We start from the raw sequence: 23856 nt of genomic DNA, 5'->3' as shown, positions 1-23856 counted from the left end.
TCTACCTCCAAATTATGTTTCACAAAACTGAGGTACTTTAAAAAAAAGTGGAATATAAAATCTGCTTAGATGGAATTTTTATACTAGTACATTTTTTGATTTAATTAAAAAAAATTTTTTTTGAATTTTTTATTTTAAGTAGGCTCAACACTCAATGTGGGCCTTGAACTCATGATCCTAAGATCAAGAGTTGCATTCTATACCTACTGAGCCAGCCAGGTGTCCCAATATCCTTACATTTATAAAACTAGGAGCTGAAAAAAGAAATAGGTAAAGATACGTAGATAACTTAAAGTTCCTTGTTTGAAGAACTTGTTTTGCAGGGTAAATAACCCATATAATTTTAGGAAATATTTAAAATTATTAGAATCACTTGGGGCGCCTGAGTGGCTTACTCAGTTAAGCGTCTGACTTTCGCTTGGGTCATAATCTCGCGGTTCATGGGTTCGAACCCCGTGTTGGGCTCTGTGCTGACTGCCAGCTCAGAGCCTGGAGCCTATTTCAGAGTCTGTGTCTCCCTGTCTCTCTGACCCTCCCCTGCTCACGCTGTCTCTCTCTCTCCTAGAAATAAATAAAAATAAAAAAAAATAAATTATTAGAATCCCCTTATATATGCTTACAAAATGGTGTTTATTACACTGAAATATAGTTATTTTCAAGTTTCTCCCTACTGGGGTACCTGGCTGGCTCAGTCCGTTGAGTGTCTGACTCTTGATTTTGGCTTAGGTCATGATCCCTGCATCATGAGATCGAGCCCTACGTTAGGCTACGTGCTAAGCTTGGAGCCTGCTTGGGATTCTCTCCCTCCCTCTACCCCTTCCCCCTGCTCGCTCACTTAAAAACTAAAAAAATAAAAAATGTTTAGGGGTGCCCGGGTGGCTCAGTTGGCTGAGCATCCGACTTTGGCTCAGGTCATGATCACACAGTTTGTGGGTTCAAGCCCTGCGTTGGGCTCTGTGCCGACAGGAGCCTGTTTCAGATTCTGTGTCTCCCTCTCTCTCTGCCCCTCCCCCACTTGTGCTCTGTCTCTCTGTCTCAAAAATAAATAAAACCAAAACAAATTTTTTAAATAAAAATCTTTAAAAAATTTAAAAAAATTTCTATCTCTGTCTTATCTTTATCTCAAGGGTAAGGGGTATATCTTAGGCATTTTTGTACTTTCCATCTTCCATTTTATATTTCCATAATATGTTATATAGCTCACATTGAATAATTATTTATTAAATAGCCTAGTGAAGAAACCAAGACTCCAACAGTTTTAATTCCAAGAGGGATTAAAAAGGGGAACTAACCTAGGCCTTTGCCTGGTTATCAAAACAGTAGCACCCTGGGGCACTTGGCTGGTTTGGTAGAGCATGCAACTCTTGGTCTCTCAGGGTTGTGAGTTCAAGCCCCATGTTTGGTGAGGAGATTACTTAAAAAAAAGGAAAAAACAAAATAGTAGCACCTCAATTACTTAAACAGATTTTTCATAATGGTTCCAGGTCCTCACTCATCAAGATTAAGAAGTCTGGGTTAAGAATACAGAAGGCAAAGTTTAATATGAGTGTATTTGCACATCTTAATATATTCAGAAGCATATAGAAAAACTTTTAAATTATTAATTTTTAATATCTCCTCAGGCCCTCTAATAGAACAGATAGGACTAAGCTCTGAAAAGAGTGGAATGAGATGACCACTACTAACAGAAAGCTTTCTTAAATTCCCTCGGAAAAATAAAAAGGTAGAGAGCAAAGAGAGTTTAACCTACCTCTCTCTTTGCAAAGGACAAAAAGGAATTCAGCAGCAATTTGCTTGACTCCAAGGTCAACATGTGTCATGAGGCGCACCAGCTTATTTCTCACAGTTGAGCCAACTTCAGGACGATTTGTCACATCCCTCAAAGGTGGTAAAACCTAATGGCAGAAATGCAAAACCATCATCAGTCATGGGTACTAGAGTAAGCGAAGATGGCACCATGCAACTGGTCAGTCTTATAATATCTGCAAGCTCAGTTCCTAAGAGTGGAAAAAGCTTTTAAAAAATAAATAGATTTGCTTTCAAATAAAACTAAACAAACAAAAAAAAAAAACCCATGTCAAATGACTTCAATTTTGTAATTAAATTTCATTTGAAGAGAAACATCTCTTCACTGTACTACCATGATATACTCAAATTCATTGCTGAGTTTTTATTCATTTTGGCATCTGGATGCCTTTGCCTGCTTCCATCAAAATCTATTTTAAAGGGAGGGTCAATTTATCTTCTCTATCTTCCATGGAGCCTTCCTTAATCCTCTCACTCCTGTTGATTTTTCCCTTCTTATAATTCCTGCAGCATTTTCAGTATTTACTAAAAAAACCTGTACTTATCTTTTCTTGTTGTTTCATAATAAAAATGGCTGCTAATTGTTGATACTTTAAAGGTGCTAGCTCCTTTAACAGAGGATATACATATATTCTCTATACTCGATCTCTACAGTAACGTTGCAAAGGAGGTAGTAACATCACCATAACCCTGTTTTATCAGTTGACCTGCATACGGCTTGCTTGGTTTGTCTGTTTGTTTGCTCACTCACTCACTCACTCACTCACCCATCCACCCACCCAGCCCCTCCCTCTTCAGGTTCTCCTATCTCACTGGCTGCTTCATCTCAGCCTCTTCTGCCAATTCTCTTTTCTCCTCTTGTTTTCTAAGTGTTGGAATATTCAAGGGTTGTGCTTTTAGGTGACATTCTTCACTATTTTCACTTATCTTTTGGTGATCTCAACCAGTTTTATGGCTTTATAAGGTCTCTGTATAGTGATAACTCCCTAAATTATATTTCTATCTTAACTTCTTTACTGGCTTCCAGACTTTTAATGCTCTCTCAAATTTAGCATGTCCTAAACAGATGCTCCCATCAAAGTTGTTCCTTCTTAGTTTTCCATCTCATTAAATGATAAATCTATTCTTCAAACTGTTTATTTAGTACAAACACCTTGGAAATAGCCTCTTCTCATCCAATCCACCAGCGAATTATATTGTTTCTACCTCTGAAATATATCCATATAATCCAACCAATTCTCACTATTCCCTGTAGTATTACCAAATCCAAGTTACTGACATGTCTCATCTGAACTAGTTATGACCACAAACTCCTAGTGGTCTCTGCATCAAACCTGGTCGAAGGATTTATTCTCTATAAAGCAGCTAGGGATCCTCTGAAAGTCAGATCATGTAATTTCAATTTCTGGCCTCAAAGTCCTCCGGCTCCCAGGGTTTCTCATCTTACTCCCAGTGAAAACAATGTCCTTATAACTCCTTTAGGTTTCACCTAATCCAGCGTCCTGCTATTTTTCTAACTCCAATTCGACTGTACTCCTGACCTACGCTGCTACAGCTGCATAGACCTCTGTGGAACTTCTTAAAACACACCATGTACTCTCCTGTCCCATGCTCTTTGAATTTGCTGCTCCCTCTGCCCAGAAACACTTTCTCTAGAGACTTTCATGGCTCATTCCCTTACTTTAGGTCTATGTTAAAATATCGCTTACAGGAAGACATTTCCTGACCACCCTATATGACTAACCTTGAGCACTCTTTTTTGTGCATCACCCCACCACCACTTTAATCTTCCTCACTGCACTCATCACCACCTGATACAGTATATTTTTTCTTTACTGTTGGCCTTCTTCCACAAGAGTCAGTGCCATGGGGGCAGGGATTTCTTTCTGTTTTGTTTACTGCTCTCAGTGCATGGCATATTACAGGTGTTCCATAAGTATTTGCTGATTGAAGCAAGAATGAATGAATTCAAATATCTTCTTTTTTAAAGATTTTATTTTAAAATAATCTCTACATCCAACATGGGGCTCGAATATACAACCTTAAGGTCTAGAGTTGCATGTTATACTGACTGAGTCAGCCCGGCACCCCTCAAATATCTTTTTAAAAGTGCCTTCTGTAAGCTAGGCACTATGGTAGGAAATGAGGATAAAAATAAAGTGAAACAATAATTTACTGTGCCGGACCCTTCATGTGTATATTGTTTTATTTAATCCATTCAACTGGCTTTCTTATTTTCTCTCTCTTTCTACACTGAACATCTATCCTGTATCAGGAGGTATTGGAGACACTGGAGATACAGCTGTGAGCACAAATGGAAACGAAATCTCAGAAAATTAATAATCTACCACAGCGTTTACAGAGCCCATATTTAATATTTCTGATCGGGTAGAACACCATGATTTCTGTGCTCTGTAGGCAAAAGTCACTGCACAATAAATCCTTATTTGATTCGGCCAACCATACTGAGTTTTATATGGTCTCTATATATTGAATGTAGAGAAGAATGAGACATCTAACAAGTGATTTCATGTAGTATGTGCCTACTGTTCCAGAATAAAGAATCTATTAACAAAGGTTATCACTCCAAAATTTTGTTAGCTATGTTTTGGGTTTCTTAAAATGAAATTTTTTAAACATACGTGTGTTGCTTTCATTGTTACAAATCACTCCCAAACTGCCTTTGTACAGACTCATTCTGTTTCCTCCCAAGGACTACCCTCCAACAAATTTTTTATTTTGACGAATCTTGTCCATCTCTTCTTTCAAATCCACATACTCTTCTGTAAACCTCTCCACAGACTAACCCAACCTGGGTCGGTACTTTCTACCATCTGTTCTCTTTCTACCTGCCTCAGTACTTAAGACCAATTTCCTTTCGGTATACTAATCAGGGCACAATAATTAATTAGCTATCATTCCATTTACACTATTACCAAAAACTAACCACCTGTTACTTTACGTTCTGCCTTTCTTAATCATCATAGTTTAGAGTGCATCTTTTTCAGAGGAAAGTTGATTTTTTGTGTGGCTTGTATCTTTAGTTACTTGTCATGTCTCATCTCTTTATACTGTAGTGCCTCTTTAAGGACAAAAAGTGGTTCTCATTATCTTTGTATCCACAGAATATGTGGCTTAAGGCCTTCATATATAGAAGTTGCTTAATGAACTGGTTCTTTTTGTCTATCCTAATCAGAGATAGCAAAATCTAAACAGTTCAAGTGAACCTGGATCTCCTATAGGAAAAAAAGCTAAAATATAGAAAACTTAAAATATTTTTCAGTTGTTATTCACCAAGTCCTCCTAGTCACAGTAGAATGTCTTAAAATAATCAAATTGGAAATGACTTTAATTCATTAATTAACTAGTTTATTTGGCTTAAATGATTATTCATGCTTTCAGGGTACTACTCTCCTTCCAACAGACTGTTAAGTTCCTCAAAAACAGAGTCTCTACTTTTTAATTTCAGTATCTATTAATGTGTTTCACATATGGTAAGGTGCTTACTGAATCTTTATCATAAACATAAAGGGGGGGAATGAAGCTGGTTCATTTAACACGGCAAATTCTGTACGGCAAAAAATGAGCAGTGGAGTGAATGGTTGTACCATCCACTGAAATGTGGAAAGAAGGAAAGAAACAGGGTGAGAAACAGGGTGGAGGGATAGGAAATCAAGAGCTTAGCTGGCGATGTGTTAAACTTAAGATACCTATTACATATCTAAGGGGAGGAGATGACTAGGCAGCCTTTTATATCAGTCTGGAGCGGAGGAGGCAGGTCAGGGCTAGGGACATAAATTTGGGAGTCATCAGCATGCAGATGACTTTCAAAACCATGACTGCTGAATAGATCACCAAGGGAATGGAAATGGAGACAAAGACAATATTGCCTCGGGGCACTCAAACATTGCAAAAAGGTTCCCTATTGTGTCCTAGAAACCAAGTGAATAAAATATTTCAAGAAGGAGAGAATAATTCAGTTACATCAAAATGCATTGGGGAATTTAAGAAAAAAGGTTTGAGAACTATTAGATTTGGCATTACTGGGTTGATGATTTTTGATGAGTGGGGTGGAAAGCCTAATTACAGTGGGTGCAGGAGAGAATTAAAGATGAGTAAGAATAGAGAAGGTGAGTATAGAAAAGTATTCTGAGGAAAACTGCATTAAGAAGAGCAGAGTAATAGGGAGGAAGCTCGAGAACTGGAATTAAGAGTTTTTGTTTTTAAGATGAAAGATGTGTTTGGATGAAGACAGAAATGACCCAGTACATTAAAAAAAAAAAAAAAAAAGATTGACATAAGAAGAGAGGAAATAAATGCAGAAGCAAAGTTCCTGAGAGGGTGAGAAAGAAAGCGATCTGGGACACGAGTGCAGAGGTTGGCCACTGAATAAAGCAGGGCCAATTCACTCATGATAGAAGGGGAGACAAAAGTTATAGTATATGAACAGATGAACAGAAAACGCAGTGGTAGAAAGAATCCTTACCATAAAGTCTACTGTCATCCTATTCCAAACCTTCACCATCAGCTCTCTTTTCAGCTGGACTTGTATCTACTCACATTCCTCTAGTCTATCCTATATATACTAGCCAGAGTATTTTAAAATGTAAACAAGGCCCCTTTCATTCATCTCCCCCTCTCAAAATGGTCCAATGCTTGCCTAGCGCACTTAGAAGAGAATCAGAAGTTCTATACAACCTCAGACTATTTGGTTCTTGCTTATCGTTTGTTACTTCATCAACCATTCCCCTTGTCAGTTTGGTCTAGCCGCTTTGCTCTTCCACAAGCACACCAAGGCATCCTCTCACCTACGGAACTCTGAACATGTTCTCTCTATATTCCTCTTCCAGATAGTCTCAGAGATCTTTTTCTTATGTATCCAAGTTTCTGCTCAAATGTTATTTTCTCGGAAAGGCCCTCCTCATTCTCCGAATTCTCCTCTCCCCCTGCTATCTTTCTTCAGAACACATTACTACCTGTCATTATAACATATTCATTTACTTTTTGTTCTCCGTCTGTAAGGTAAACTTCATCTGCCTTTCAGTGCTTAGAACACAGCACAAAGTAGATCTCAACTATTAGTTGAATAAATGAATGAATGATTCAGAAAAATACAAATGATCACTTTTTTCTGCATTAGGAAGATTTGAAAGATTAAAACTAACTTTTCTGACTTTCTGATTTTATGAAAGAAAACCATTATGAAGGAATACAACTCATTAATTCTATTTTAAAAAACTGCATATAAGAACATAACTATGAGATGTAATATGCATTAAACAGTTACCTGATCTTTGAGAAATTTTCTGATGTTTCGATGGGCTCGGGAACATTCTGTTAATAAGCTGAGAACCGGAGTTAGACCTTCTCTATAGCTGCTTCCCTATAAAGAAAACCAGACATACTATGTTAGTTTCTAGCAGTATTACTTTCTTCTATATAACTAAGTATATTAATACTCCTTTTTAGGTGGTGGGGGGACATTTTATGTTACCAAAGTTTTATACACTATTTAAGAAAATATTTTCCTAATAATGTTTTCATTCCATCAGTTATCTTCATGTTTATTCATGCCCATTTTTATCCTTCCTGGATTTTCCTACATTTTATGGGGTCCTCACTGGCTCAACCAATGGACTTAAATAAGGCAAAAGTTTTGATGACCCACCCAAACTACCCTGCTGCCTTTTAATATAGTTACCAGACAAAGCAAGTGACAAACAAGAGAAAATAAGCAGCTCACAACATATGAAAAGTTGATTTTGTTTTTAAAGATAGCTTTTAGGTATTATGTCAAGTATTTATCATCAGGTTTTGTGGGCAGAAAATTTTTACTTCTAGGTCTTAAAAAATACCTACATGGAAAAGTAATTAACTTTTTCTTCACTTTTAGGCACTAGTCACAATTTCTGTGTTGCATCAACAAATATTTTGGCTTTAAACAAATAAATTTGACTTGGTTTTAGCAATTAATCATATATTGTAATAAAATGATTTCCAGAATACAATTATGCAATATGTCAGCTATAAAAGATTAAATTTAAAAATCATGTCCTGTGATATTTCTATAAATGGCCCATTTACATTCTTTAGAAACATCTTCCCAAGGCCTCCATTTTATCAGGCTTACCTTGTCTATTCTCTTCTCCATAAAATTGAGTAAAACATGAATGGCTTCCATATTCATACCATTGTATACCATGGTATTGTTTTTCAAAACAGCTTCTTTCTCAGCTGTTTTATCATTGGGCAGTTCATCCAGAGTCGTTGCCTCTGGGGCTGTGTCTTCATGGGTTAATGGACAAATGAGAACATCCAAACAAGAGACCGGAACATTGCTTAAAAGGTTGACTGCATTGCTGGAAAGCAATTTAAAAATACAATATTTTAATTTCATTGAATAGTCCTTTAAGATGCAAACATAATAAGAAGTTCAGAAATGACTTTTAGGAGTCAATTAAAATTTTTCTTTTTCAAAATGAGTCTTTAATATTAGTTGTCATTTACTAAGAGACAGAAAATAAAGAGAACGGGGTTTTAAATACACATATGACAAATTAGAAAGAACAGATGTTAAATGGACACACACAATAACATGATGTCCTGTCACTTTCTGAAATGCTAAAATAGGAATTAGTGAGCTTTAACACCATCTCTTTAATTTTATTATGACACAATGCTAGCTTTTTTCCCCCCCTTGGGGTTTTAAATCCTTTTGTGGAGCCACTGGTGTTTTATTATTCCTTAGATTACAACATAAAGCATTTGAGAAGCTGGATATAAGCAGCTTATCACAGAGGCAACAACATTAAAAAACCAAATACTGTAGGATTAGTTATGTTCTTTCTAGATATAAAAAATACAATTTTTAGATCATCTAATTTTTTTAAAAGACATTATCAGTAAATAGGTAATGGTAGTGTTTTGTTTCGTTTTTTGTTTTTTTTTTTTGTTTTTTTTTCTTTCCTTTTCTCATCACCAGGTCTCTTTAAAAGAGGCCCACATAGGCATTTCAAACCTCCATCTCCTAGGCCTTTACATATTAAGGAACACATGCACCTGGGATGCACACCAGTAGGGGGAACCCAAACCTTGTGTTTTTGGTGCTCCCTGAAAATCTTGGTCGGTTGCTCAGTGTGTAAGAGATTAAAGTGACAAAATAATTTAAAAAATTAGGCATGTGCTCAATTAACAGATTTTCCTTCAAGGATTATTTCACCTTCTTTCATCTAAAAAGGCCAGGCGGTGTTCTCTGCTAACTGGATCTTACAAGCCTGGGCCTCAGCACTTCCTGATAAACAACAATGGAAAGACAGGCATTACATTTCCTAGTGACAGAGAAGCAGATCTAAAAATAACCACATCCTGACTAAAAATAAACTCTTGCAAATGCAATTGAAAAGTCTAACCACTTGGAAACCAAACTCAGGGCTTATTCTATCTGATGCTACCTTAATTTAGACCACAGTAGTTCCTTTTAATTTATATTATGTGACACCCTCAAAAATAAAACAAAGTAAACAACAAAACAGAAATGAAATATAAAATTTTTTCTTTCCTTAGTCTGAAGTGTGGCTCTCATTTCCCCAAGAATGAGTATTTCCTTCCTTTCTTTTTATATTATGGAAAAAATATAAAAAAATCGAAGTTTAAAAATTAGATAATGCAGAACAATGAGTAATGATGTAAAGGGTATTAAAAAAATCTGAACCAAGAACAAAAATAACAAGTCCTACGAATGAATGGTTCATGGTAAAATACAAGTTATTTGGCAGTCCCCACTAAAAATCTGTCACTGCTGCTGTGATTACTACTGCCACTGTTAAATAAAGGCCTTAATTTTGGTTGTTTGTAAATAATCACAATTGGTTGAAATACAATATTTTTCCCACAAACTTTCTTTTATAACGTTTTGCAAACATCTGCAGTTCCTTATCTAGAGTTAAAAATGTTTCCCTTCTGGCTTAAGCATTTGGAAACTGTTATTAAATATCATAGATTCACTGGGGATGAAAACAAACAAAAGAACTCTACCACAGAATTACTTTCTTAAAACTGTATATAAGCCATTGTGAAATGTTAGGATTTTTTTCAACACAGAGGGCAATAGGCACAGGAGTCCATTGATAGGATGATTCTCTAAATCCACCATAGAGAACATACTGAAAAGTTTAAGACAGTGCATTTCATTACAAAGGAATGTCTTCCTTTAAATTCATTTAAAATAAGTAGTTTCCAGGAATCCAGTAAACTTAAGAAACCAAATGCTGAGTTTGATTCAACAAATATTTGGAGCTTTTAGGCTTTTCAAGAAAAGTTCCCATTTTCTCATTTCTTATTAAACAACTGGGTTTCCAAACAACTACAAAATTAATTTTCTGGCTCACTGTGTTTGAGCTATTCTTTTTAAGTAAGGAAGGCCAGCTTTTTGAGCTCTGTCACTTCTCTGACAGTTTTATTTGTGGTAGAAGAGTGTATGAAATTCTCCAGCTACCAGGAAGTCAGTGGCTCTGCACGGATCTGCACAATGGTGTTTGCATTCCTACTCCAGGGGGTAGAAATACTGTGTATATTACTCTCTCCTTTTCAGCTTCCTAGAGATCATTAATCACTGGGACATGACATCCTCCCACTCATGCTCCCAGCCCCCTCCTGATACGCAGATTCAAAAGCAATGCCTATTTAGAGCTCCTTAATGTCCTGATTAAAGCCTTGTTAGTTGTAAGAGAGGGAAGGCAATCTAAAATCCAGTCCCGTATCAATCACTGGACAACACATAATTTAATACCAAAATGACAACGAGGAGCATGATAACAGTACATGCAGACCTACAGCCATTAACAAATCTTTCCTGGTTCAAATGTATCTTCTTTATATTTGGGGCTCACATATCTTTTCTTCATGGCTAGAGAATTAACTTAAAACTTAAGATCTCCAAATGACTTTCAGATGTAAATTCCTACCTTTACTCTAGCTCAGTTCAGTAATTTTTATTAACTACTTGTGTCAGGCATTGTTTTATGAAGAAAAAGACAAATCCATGCCTTAATGGAGCTTATTTTCCAGCATGGAGAGAACTGTCAGTGAAAAGTAAACAAAACAAATAAGATGACTGAATAGAAGGCATATAGAAGGTGATAAGTGGCCTGGGGGAGGAAACCCAGAAGGGTAAGATAGACAAACCGTGGGTTATAATTCTGAATAAACTGGTTAGGGTACTCCTCACTAAAATGGTGTCATTTAAGGGGCACCTGGGCACAGTAGGTTGAGCATCCGACTTCCCTCAGGTCATGATCTCATGGGTTGTGGGTTCAAGCCCCGCATCTGGCTCTGTGCTGACAGCTCTGAGCTTGGAGCCTGCTTCAGATTCTATCTCCCTCTCTCTCTGCCCCTCCCCTGCTCACCCTCTGTGTCTCCCTTTCTCTCAAAAATAAATAAACATTAAAAAAAAAAATGATGTCATTTAAGCAAAGACTTACAGGAAGTTAGGAAGTGAGCCATGTGACTATGTGGGGAAAGAGCATTTCAGAAATAAAAGTAAGAGCAAAGGCCCCAAGGTAGGTAGAAGCAGCAGCATGACTGAAGAAGGTTTTGTTGAACTACCATATATAGGAAAAGGAATAGGACAGGAGACCAGATAGGTATAGGAGGCCAGATTGGTCTTATAGGCTATTATAACTTAATTTTATTCTGAGTGAAAAAGGAGCCACTATAGGGTTTTGCATGGTGATATACTCTAATTTATCTTAAAAGGGTCACTCTGACTACTGTATTGAGAACAGATGGTAGGACATCAAAAGTGAGAAGAATCAGGATGTTACTATAATAATTCAGGTGACTGAACATGATGATAAAGTCAAGTGGTTACATCTGGATACATTTAAAGGACATTTCTGGACAGGCTATTTGTGAATTGTGAGAATTCAAGGTTCTAGCCTTAGCAAGTGGAAAGCTGGAGTTGCCATAAACTGAAATGCGAAGTGCTGCAGGAGAAGCAGCTTTTTAGGGGAGGATTAAGAGTTTAATTTTGGATATGTTAAGTTTGGGTTATCTATTAGACTTCCAAGTGGAGATGTTAATAGGAAGTTAGCTGTAAGAGTCTGGAGTTCAGGGATGGAGATTTGGATTAGAGACAAACTAAGGAGTCATTAGCATGTGGACGATGTTTAAAGATAAAAGATGGGATCAGATCAGTGAGGGAATGAGTGTGGACTGAAAGACTCTGAGGGCTGAACCTGGGGCACTCTATTATCTGAGGCTGAGTTGAAGAAATTACAACTAGTGAGGTAGGAGGAAAACCAAGATCGTTTGGTGTCCTGGTAGAAAGTATATAAGCAAGAATGGAGTGACCACCTTGTCAAATGATGTGAACAAACAAGTAGGATGACAAATGACAAAGGTCCATTGGATTAGCACAACAGAAATCAGTAGTGACCTCAATAATAGCCATTCTGGTCGGGCAGTGAAACTAAAGCATGAGAGGACCAAATTCAAGAGAGAACAGTAGAACCAGAGAGTCAACAGGTGGAAGAGTTTTGCTGTAAAGAGCAAGACAAGACTGGAGTAGCAGCAGCAGGTGAGAAGTGTCAAGAAAACTTTGGATAAGATATGGATGGAAAGACCCCTGAATGCTGCTCTCCACGAAGCATATCTTTTTAACCCATAGGAACCTGGTCATTGTTCTCTAAATGTGCCATAGACACATACTCATTTCTGTATTTGAACATGTCTTCTCTTGCCTAGAACGTTCTCATTCTTTAAGACTAGCTCAAACTTTCCTTCATTCTCAACAAATAATTTACTATGCCTTGTGCTAGGTGCTAAGTATGCAGTGTAAAGCAAAGGAAAACACGTCTAAAGGAGGGGTCTTAGTAAGCAATGAAACCAGAAAAGTACATGTATGTGTGCATGGAGTGGGTACGGGTATTATAAAAGACACTGCTATGAGATGTGTGTTATGGCCAGAAAGGTTACTGGTGACCTTAAACCAGAGTTATTCTGGCAAAGGAGAAGGTGCAGAAGCCAGGAAAACACAGGTTTCCCCGATAAGGCTAGAGATCATTAATAAATGCAAAATGACAACAGAAGTTTGCTCTGAAACATAAAGACAGAGGGGAGCCATGAGAGGATTCTAAACAGAGATTTGGTTTTCAAGAAACAACTCTTGCATGCAGTGGACAGGACAGACCAATCTTTGCATTAGGTAAAACTGTCACACAAGACTGAGCAGCCTGAGTTTAGAAGTGGAAGAAGTGGGTGGTCTGACAGATCTGGGGTTGGGTGCTTCAAGACTGGCAGGACATGAAAATGAAGATGTACAGACAGGTTGAAATGAGGAACCAATGCTTTAGAATAGAGAGAGAAGTAAACCTATGGGGGCTTATAGGTGGAAGAAAAAGGAATCACCAAGAGACCAGAGGTCTGGATGAGGATGGAGAATAGGTGTAGTATGAGTAAAAAAGACTTTCTTCATCATGCTAGACTACAGTGAGCTTGTCCTTTAAATTCAATTATCCAGGGGCGCCTGGGTGGCTTAGTCGGTTAAGCATCCGACTTTCGCTTAGGTCATGATCTCGCGGTTTGTGGGTTCGAGCCCCGCGTCGGGCTCTGGGCTGACTGCCAGCTTAGAGCCTGGAGCCAATTTCAGAGTCTGTATCTCCCTCTCTCTCTGACCCTCCCCTGCTCACGCTGTCTCTCTCTCTCTCTCTCCTAGAAATAAAAAATATTAAAAAAAATAAATTCAATTATCCAAATTATCTATTTGGATAATTAATTCACTGGGATACTACTCAAAAACTATCTTGAGATAGCTCTTCTATTATGGTCTTGAGTTGTTATTGAACTTTTCATAATACTTATGTCTTGTCTCCTCTTAGACTCTATGTTCCTCCAGAGTATGCACTGTGGAGCCCTTCAAGTTCCTAGCATGGTGCTCAGTGACAGTTCAGAAAATACCAGTTCACCTTCATAAATGTTATTTGCAGTAAGAATCAAGTTAAAGAGCTAGGAGGTTTAATAACAAAAAAATAAAATAAGACCCCCTTTCTGTGCTCTCTCCAAAGTAAACTCTCATTTTCTGCATTCCTACAATAAGCTTGTTCATGTCTGACACAGCACTTAATTACTTTCATGTCTGTTTTGCCTCTAGTTGGTGAGCCCTGGAGCACAGAGATTGTACTGTATTCATTTTTGTTCTCCTTGAGTTCAACATAGTGCCTAACATATAGTAAGTGCTCAGTTAATAAATATAAGCCAAGATGAAATCATCCAATTTTTAAACTTCTAAAAACAATTTTTACTGAAGTGTAATTGAAATACAATGTTATAACAGTTTCAGGTGTACAACATAGTGAGTGATTCAACAATTCTGTGTTACTCAGTGCTCACCAGGATAAATGTAGTTAGCACCTGTCACTAAACATTATTACAATATTATTGACTATATTTCCTATGTTGCACTTTTCATCACTGTGACTTATTTATTTTACAACTGAAAGTTTGTAGCTCTTAATCCCCTTCACCTATTTTATCCATTCCCCCATCTTCTCTCCTCTCAATTTTCAAACATTTATTGAAAGTCGGCCATGTGTAAGACATTGCCTGGCTAATGCTCTGGTAGTAATCATTTTGCAGTATATAAGTGTGTTGAAGCAACACCACTGTACATCTTAAACAATGTTACACATCAATTACAGCTCAATAAAGTTGGAAGAAAAGGCATATGCTTAGCATTGTAATAGATATGATTAGGTACATCAATATGTGAGATAAAATAAATTGGTCTAAACAAAGAAACAACAACATGAGGAACCTGGGTGGCTCAGTCAGTTAAGCCTCTGACTTGATTTCAACTCTGGTCATGATCTCATGGTTCATGAGATAGAGCCCCACGTCAGGCTCTGTGCTGATAGCATGGAGCCTGCTTGGGATTCTCTTTCTCTGCCCCTTCCCTACTCATGCTCACTCTCTCTCATAATAAATAAATAATCTTTAAATAAATAAAGAAACAACAAAAAAGGCAGGGAGGTAATTAGTACTTTTTAAAGACACACCAGCTCTTGGGTTCAGGAAAAAAAAAAAAAAAAAGAAGGCATTTGTAGATGCTAGTGTGCTAAGTGAAAGAAATCAGACTGAGAGGCTAAAAGAAATTAAATCCGATCTGGTCCTTCCCTCCATCTCCTCAACTGCCCAGCATTTAGGCCATCCCCATCTCCCCACTTCTAAAATAAAATGAAGCCCCAACCACATCCACATGCAACTGTTTTTGGCTATTTATGTAGAAAGCTTACTGATTATGGACAAAAGGGCTGAAAATACTCTCAGGAAGATAGCAGAGATTGACAGAATGACGATGTGTTCTCTAACGTAGCAAAAAGATGGCTCAAACCAATTTGCTACTTTAAGTATACAAAAAGGAAATGAAATAGAATAAATAGATTTTTTAAAACTATCTCACATGCTGATTAATGGAAAGAAAGGGTAAGGTCAGCTGTCTGTGTTAGCTAACTCATTTCATCTCAATGTCCATGTCCTCTTCTGGTAGTGGGGAAAAAAGGCTACACTGTCTTACAGAGACAGCACATCAGAAAAAGCTGTTGCCAAGGTATTTTTCTTACTCACTCGGCTCTTGGAGGAGCCTAATAGGCTCCTGACATGTATTTATCATAGAGAGAAAAGCTTAGATGACTGGAAAATAGATTTCTCCACATGATCACAGGATACACACAGAAATAGGTTCCTAATCAAAATATCCAAATCAAAAACCAACTTTTAAGAAGAGAGTTGGAACTACACATTGGTTCTATAAAAGCTGGTGTGCTTATTCTAACAATGTTACACAAGTGGAGTGGCAGCCCTCCCAGCTGCCGAGGGCTTTCTCGGTGCCAGGGACACAGCTCTTCATTCATTTCTTATTGAATCATCACTACAACTCTTTGATGATAGTGCATAATCACATACTATTCAGGTTTACCTATTTCATCGTATTTGTCCTTAAATCGAAGTTTGTCAAAAAGAAAAAAAAACTTAGAAAATAACTTAAAAAATGAAACAATATATTACCTTGAAAAACATTCTGATTTTTTTGTTTTAACTTTGCCTTAAACACACACATGATTTTTAGGGCCACTACAAATAAGCAGAATTTAGCAGGTATTACAATTCTAGTAAGTTTCCTTAAATAGCTCTTTAAGGTTAAAGCAGTTTTCTCTGTGTTTAAATGGCTTAGCTTAGAGTCATTATTCTCCAATGATACTAATCACTTTAATTCTGATTAAAGGGACACACAGGGCCATTCCAGATAAACTGTCAAATCAGCAACAACCTCAATCTCCTAGGAAAGCCTCTGAGAAATACTCCAATATCCTGTCTGTGGCTCTAGGGATATCCCTTCTTATTTACAGTATAGCTAATAGATATTTATCAGAGCAACTTTTAAGATAAAAGCAAATTTAAAGAAAAATATCTTTAAACTTTATTTAAGAATAAATAAAGCAAATAATATCATTAGGAAAAATAAAGAAGTCTAACTACTTTTTTAAAAATCTGATTTTGAAAAAAAAATTTTTTTTACATTTATTTATTATTGCAAGACAGAGAGAGCTAGAGCACAAATGGGGGAGGGGCAGAAAGAGAGGGAGACACAGAATCCAAAGCAGGCTCCAGGCTCTGAGCTAGCTGTCAGCACAGAGTCCAACGTGGGGCCCAAACCCACGAATCATGAGATCACGACCTGAGCTGAAGTTGGATGCTCAACCGACTGAGCCACCCAAGCACCTCAAAAATTTGATTTTTAAAACCTCTCTTCTTGCTCTCTTTTGACAAATACTGGGTACTGTGTTAAAATATTAAATTTATCAGGGGCAGTTGGGTGGCTCAGTCAGTTAAATGTCCAGTTCTTGATTTTTGGCTTGGGTCATGATCACACAGTCATGGGATAGAGCCCTGAGTTGGGCTCTGCGTTTGACAGCATGGAGCTGCTTGGGATTCTCTCTTTTCTCCTCTTTCTCTACCCCCACCCCACTTATGCATGTGTGTTCTCTCTCTAAAAACAAGCAAATAAACATTAAAAAAATGTATTACAGTTATCAGAGAAATCCTTAGCAATGTTTTTGTTAACTAGTGTAACAATTCCCCAAATACTTTCTCCTCACATTCTTTTCTCTTTAAGTTTATTTATTTCGAGAGAGAGCCAGGGAGGAAGGGAGGAAGGGGCAAAGAGAGAGAGGGAGAGAGAGAATCCTAAGCAGGCTCCTTGCTGTCACTAAAGAGCCCCACATGGGGCTCATTCTCATGAAATGTGAGATCATGACCTGAGCCGAAATCAAGAGTCAGTCACTTAATCGACTGAGCCACCCAGGCACCCTTCTCTTCACATTCCTGTATGAATACCATTTAACTTATGATAGCTGAGTTAAAAAAAAAAAAAAAAGGCATCAATTTACTCCTGGGCTTTCTATAAAACCATTTTTTAGGCTTTAGTATCCGATTTGTAGTGTCTCTTGATTATGAAAAAAATTATAGTAAGTCAAAATGCCTAGTAAAATCTTTTTAGTAGTTATGACTTATTGCACTTAATCTGATTATTTTTAAAGGTACCATCTCAAAAAAATTAAAGGAACTTTTGATCTCTAGCTGAAGATAAAAAATCACAGTTTTTAATTGTGAAGAAAATAATCTTTTGATGTTTGCAGGTAGAGTACATAAAAATAACCTACCAACAAACTCAGTGCAATATCAAATAATAAATTGTTGATCATAACTAAAATAATAATAATTTGATTGAAAAATAACAATTAAGGTTATGTTTCATTTTTACACTCTGGTTGTATTTCTATGAAGTTTAACTTGAGCCATATTTTGGAAAAGAGAATATTGTAAATCTCAAAAGCTATGAAGAAGAACCCAATTTTCAGTTTTTTTTTTGTAAAAGGAGAGTTAAGGCCAAAGTTATTTGTTTGCAGATTTGAATTTGAGTTGTTTAAAATGCCATTTATATTCTTAAAGAATAAGGCACCATAAGCAGTCTTATGTTAAAATCAGAAGTGTTGTTACTACAAATCTGATCTAGAATAGAAAGTAAGAGAAAGAGAAAAATGTATTAACTCAGTTCTCAGAGAATGATACATTTTAACAGCTGTCCAACAGGCAAGACACAAAACTTGAACTATTTTTTACATAACACTTGAGACTGTGACCCAATTCTTGTAATAGGTTTTTAAAATTTAATTAATACACATTGCTTAAGATATACCTTTTGGTAAATACTCTTACAATGAAATTAGTGGGAACATTAGTTTGAGTGTAGTAATTAAAAGCAGGATTCAAATTCAAGCTCTTTCATTTAATAGGACTGTATGATCTCAGAGAATTGCTTTATCTTTCTATGCCCCAATTTCATCACCTATTAAAAGGGAAAAATAGTAATACCTACTTCATAAGGCCAGTGGGCTGATTAAAAGAAGTTACTCTTGATAAAGCACTTAGCATAATGTCACATGTAATATTCAATAACTATTTAAAAAAAAATTTTTTAAGTGTCTTGTTTATTTTTTGAGAGACAGAGAGAGAAACAGAGTGCAAACCGGGGAGGGGCAGAGAGAAAGGGAGACACAGAACCTGAAGCAGGCTCTAAGCTCCAAGCTGTCAGCACAGAGCCCAGTGCGGAGCTTGAACTCACAAACCATGAGATCATGACTTGAGCCCAAGTCAAACGCTTAACCAACTGAGCCATTCAGGTGCCCCATTATTCAGTAACTATTGAACTGTGCTATTATTACTATTGTTTTGGGGCTTATTGTTGAATGCAACAAATGCCAAACTTTCTTCTTTTGTTGAGACTCAATTTAACAGAGTCAAAGAGGACAGAATGAAAATTTGTCATCAGGGCACAGTAGTGATTTCTGACTTACCAGTTACTTGATTTACTGTAATATTTTCACTTTCCTGTGCTCATAACAACTAAAATTAGATGCATAAAAACATCAAGAATTGATGATGTCCTTCACTGAGATATCAACACAGAAGTTACCTACCTGTGCAGCTCCTCTGTTTTGTCTTCAGTTGGACCTACAATTAGTAAACAATGGCGAAGGACAGCTGCCATGACACGGAACTGATGAGAATCACTCTACAACAAATAAAAAAGACAGGAGGAAAAATTGGGGATTGAACGCCTTAGTGAAGGAGTCTGGTATATTCCTACATCCCTGGGAGTCATCTTATGGACTATCTGTCCCCCTCAAAAGTCATTCTTATACCATAAATAATAGAAGTCCGGATACTGTAGCCAAAATTCTCAATACTAAATGGATAGTTACTGTCTCCTATGAAAAGCCACTTCCAGAAATGGCTGAAAACCAGAAGATGCTGATCCAACCACTCCCTTTATGGCATATCAGGCAAAGAGAGACATGATCAACACCCAGGCACTTCCTACTCTATTTTACCTTAAGACTCAATTCACCTGAGGATCTTTTCCATTTTCAGAAAGCCTGGATTCTTTTGATAGTATACTGTTCCAGTTTACTAATGTTTATGAAAGTTCAAACAGGTGTAATGCTATCAGGTATTTTAACAGTGGGTTGTACATCCTTAATGCCTCATTTCTTATTTTAAAAGCAATAAATTAAAATCTAGAATTTATCAACCTTATTTTAATGAGTGTTCTTTATCTCCTGTTTCCCCCAAATCTTGCTAGTTCCCCCAGAATTACCAGCAAGCAATGAAAAACAAGTGCTCTGAGTTTAATCTCTTATTTTTCCAATGTTTACTCATTGTTATTAAAAACACAGAGTCAGAGAGAAAGGCAGACAGAAGAAGGCAAGCAGTAGGAAATACGCTAAAGTTTGAATAATCACTCAGTTTACTTCCTCTTCTTTTAGTGAGGTTTTGGGCCACTATAATTTCTTTAATCATCTGCATCAAGGTCATATCTCTCTTCTTCCAGATATTTAGTAATTAAGAAGACATGTAAAATAAGTGATAATTATAATAGAGATCCTGCATGTGCTATACTTCAGGAAGTCTCCAATTACTTCAAAACTATTTAAGAATTTAAAAACTTTATAAAATATTGTTCAAATCTAAAAACTTTATTTTTATATATAATCTCAAGTCTATATAAAGTGAAATATACTCACATATTATATATATTTATATATATAAAGCCCTCTGAGAAGATGTCTCCTATAAAATCTAACAAACAATAGAGCACAATTTCATTACTCATAATGCAGATGACAGTATTTTAAGCATAACACCATCATATGTTCATTTGGAAGAGATGAAGGCCTCAGTGGCATAATGGAAAAAGCACTGCACTTGGAGTCTGGAGCCTAGGCTGTGACCTTAGACAAGTCATACAGCTTCTTTGAGCCAAAGTTTCCCCCCCCACATCTCCACAAATATGAGACTGTTAGGGTTATAAAAGGATTAAAGAAGATGGTATACATGGAAGTGCTTAGTACTGGGAAAGAAACATTTGAAGGTAAGGGGAAAGGATGAGGGAAGAAGGAAACAAAAGGTAAGAATGATAGAGCTGAAATGAGTGATAATAAAATAATCATGTGTTGGGGAAGGAACAGAGAAAAGGGGAGGGGGTCAGTGGAATACCAGAGACACTACGACTGGCAGGGTTGAAATGAATGCTGTTCCATTCTCCGTCTATTTTCAAATGCCTGAATCAAAATTCTCTAATATGTAAATAGACTTTTGCTTACCCCAAATTACATGAAGCACAAGAAACACATGTGAAATTCTTCCATTTCTTAATTCTTAATAAGATCATATTTTCCTGGGTTTTGAAAATTAATTAGGAATGTATTTCCTTAAACAAGATTTTCCTTTATTATAGATATCAATCATTTCTTCTCATGCTGCTGTTGACAAGCCTCTTGCAAAACTATCCATTGTGGTCTTTCTATTTGCAACTGTAAACCAAAATCCTACTTCTTCCATCCCATTTCCTCCTCTCCCAATTTTTATAACACCCATTCCCAAGTTGTACCTATGTATACAATGGCCTCTTTTACTGTAAATCCACTAATTCTCTTTATTTCTCTACTCAAAACAACCGTCAAATCCCTGGATTGCTGCCTCCAATCTCAGCATCACTGATTCCTTTTCATATTCCAGGTCTCAGCTAAAATATTTCATCATTCCTTGACCACCTTATCTAAGTAGGTTTCTCTTTTCATTATTTTCTATCACTGTATCTTGCTATGATTCCTTTCATAAACTCATAATTTGTAATGCCACATTTCTTTATACACTTGCAGTATCCACTGTTTTCTCCAGTAATCTATTACAAGTTGAGAGTGCATGTGTTTAATAGGTGTTCAAGAATTTTTAATATAAGTGATACGTAAAACAAACAAAAAAGTCCCAGTCATAAGTGGGCAGCCAGATAAATTTTCACAAAATGAGCACATCCATATAACCAGCATAAAAATGATCCAATACTAAGATTAAGATCTCCGGAATTCCCCTCATGGCCTCTTTGAATGACAATCTCCTGATCCTCAAGGGCAATTCGAATGTCTAACATTGCAGGTTAGTGATTTTTTGTTTTCGCTGAATTTTACTTGAACAAAATCATAAAATATAGACCCTTTGTGTCTGGCTGTGAAATGCATCCAGGGTGTCATGTGCTTTTAGGTGTAGTGTGCTCATTTTCATCACTCGAGAGCAGTGCTATTCGAGATGCAGTCTGTGGATCACTGCTGGTCGGCACCCTGTTTGCCACTGATCTGCAGTGCCCTGAGTGTGGAAGGTGTGAGCATTTAGAAACTTTTCCAGTTTGACATTGTGTGTAATATTACACTTTACAAGAATTTCATTCTGACAGCAAGGGCAAAAAATGTGATCCTTCACCACAGTTTGGTTAAGAAAGCACTGCTAAATACAATGAATATATTACAATTTACCTATCCATCCTATTCTTGAAGGACACTGGATTGTTTCCCGTTTGGGGCTATATTAAAGAGTATTGCTGTGAATGTACTTTCTTACATTCATTTGCTGTATCACAGGTCATATACATATGTCAAACTTTAGAATATACTGCCAAGGGGTGCCTGGGTGGCTCAGTCGGTTAAGCGACTGACTTTGGCTCAGGTCATGATCTCACGGTTCGTGGGTTCGAGCCCTGCATCGGGCTCTGTGCTGATAGCTAGCTCAGAGCCTGGAGCCTTCTTCGGATTCTGTATCTCCCTCTCTCTCTGACCCTCCCCTGCTTATGCTGTCTCTCTCTCTCTCTCTCAGAAATAAACATTAAAAAATTAAAAGAAAAAGAATATACTGCCAAATAGTGTTTCAAAGTGTTTATACCAATTTATACTCCCACTAGTTGCTCTACAGTTTTGTCAACAGTTGGTATTGTCTGTCTTTTAAAATTTAGTCATTCTTGTGGGTGTGCAGTGGTCTCATGGTTTTATTATGCATTTTCCTGATGACTAAGGAATTTTCATAAAACTACTGGTCATTTGGAAAGCACTTTTGTGAAGTGCCTGTTTTAGCCTTTTGCCCATTTTCCTACTGGGTTGACTGACTTTATCTGTACGGATTTGTAGGACTTTTTAATGTATTTGGGATAGAGTCCTCTATTTGTAGACGTGTTGCAAATATCTTCTCCCATTTGGTGGCCTGCTTTTTTTACTTTCTTCTCTTGATGAGCTCATTTTAATGAAGACCAGTTGTCAACATTTGCTTTAAGATTTGGTTTTTATTTTGTCCTATTTTAAAAATCTTTGCTACTTAAGAAATGTTTGACTTGTTTACGATAAAGTCACGAAGATAATCTATTTTCTTCTAAAAGCTTTATTATTTTACTTTTTTAATATTAAGGTCTTTATCCATCTCAAATTAATGTTTTGTGTATGGTATAAGGTAGGGATTTAAATTTGTTTTTCTCTCATACAATTGATCCAGTGCAACTTATGAAAAAGCCCACCTTTTCCCCAGTGCACTCTACTGTTACCTGTATCATAAATCAGTTGACTATATATGTGCAGGTTTATTTTGAGACTCTTTATTCTATTCCATTAGTCGATGTCTCAATAAATATTTGTTAAATGAGTGTTATCATTAAGAAATCTTATTTAACAAAGGTTAGAACGGATACTACACTATTAGTCTGCTATGTGATTTTTCCATAAGTAATTTAAACTCTCTGATCTTTCATGTCCCCATTTGTTAAATGTAGTTAATGCAGGAAAGATTAAATATAAATGTTCTTTATAAAACATTATACAAATACAATTTATATAACTGTAATTTACTTGCTTCATCTTAGTTTTGATATCTTTAAGACATCAATATTCTCTCCTCTGAAATCATATTATCTCTAGAGGTTGAGAAGAAAAAAGTCACCAAGGACGAAAGGAGGAGGAAGAGAGAGAGCAAACCGGCTTGTTATGATAGTGGAAATCAAAATGAGATAACACTCACTTAAAAGGTAGATAAAAACTCAGGAAATTCTTTGGGATCTCTTTATACAGGCTTCACTTCTTAATTACAGATTCTACTACAGTCCTGTTGCTTTTTTTCTTGTGTGCAAACTGTGGAAGATCTCACTTTTATTTGGTAAAGGTGTCCATTTCCTCACATGTTTTCATTCAAAGCGTCAACTAAGGTAAACAATGCCTGAGAAAGTCTGAAGGGAGAATACTGCTCACCAATGAGTCCTGATCTGGTACTGTTACTCCAGGATAGTTCTAATTTCTTCAAGAAGGCTTAGGAAACCTGTCCTGTGAAAATTTAATTTCAATTCTATAAAAAGTGAAGCACACACACACACACACACACACACACACACACATTCACACATACAAATGCATGCACACTTACCTAGAGATACAGCTGTATCTCAGGTAGCATTTTACCCTATATTTCACCCTACTCCTTTTGCCTACCTCTACCATGGTTATTTGTCCTATGAAACTGTGTATGTTCAAAAATCTGTATCTCCTTACAGATAAAGATTATGTATTTTACCTCTGCATCTTTTGCATCTAACATAGCGCTGGGCATAAGGTAATCAATGCTTTTTTG

The 23856-nt window shown here is 36.7% G+C and overlaps 1 protein-coding gene across 5 annotated transcripts in view; it reads right to left on the bottom strand.

Annotated features, from left to right (window-relative positions):
• The window catches only part of RIC8B (RIC8 guanine nucleotide exchange factor B), a 100331-nt gene that overhangs the window by 33748 nt on the left and 42727 nt on the right, over window positions 1–23856 (bottom strand). For all 5 annotated transcript variants that reach the window (XR_013334641.1, XR_013334642.1, XM_077762010.1 and 2 more), the window contains 4 exons: window positions 18840–18934; window positions 7937–8165; window positions 7094–7189; window positions 1751–1895 (listed from right to left, as the gene is read on the bottom strand). Coding sequence is in view for 3 of the 5 variants with exons in the window: in XM_077762010.1 (XP_077618136.1) it covers window positions 1751–1895; window positions 7094–7189; window positions 7937–8165; window positions 18840–18934 (565 nt within the window). In the remaining 2 variants the exon portion in view is untranslated. The remainder of the gene's footprint in view (window positions 1–1750; window positions 1896–7093; window positions 7190–7936; window positions 8166–18839; window positions 18935–23856) is intronic.

This window comes from Crocuta crocuta, unplaced genomic scaffold (assembly GCF_008692635.1).
Source record: "Crocuta crocuta isolate KB4526 unplaced genomic scaffold, BGI_CrCroc_1.0 scaffold193, whole genome shotgun sequence".
NCBI classification, from domain to species: domain Eukaryota; kingdom Metazoa; phylum Chordata; class Mammalia; order Carnivora; family Hyaenidae; genus Crocuta; species Crocuta crocuta.
The sequence above is the reverse complement of the archived record's forward strand: the minus strand, read 5'-3'. Positions and strand labels throughout refer to the sequence as shown.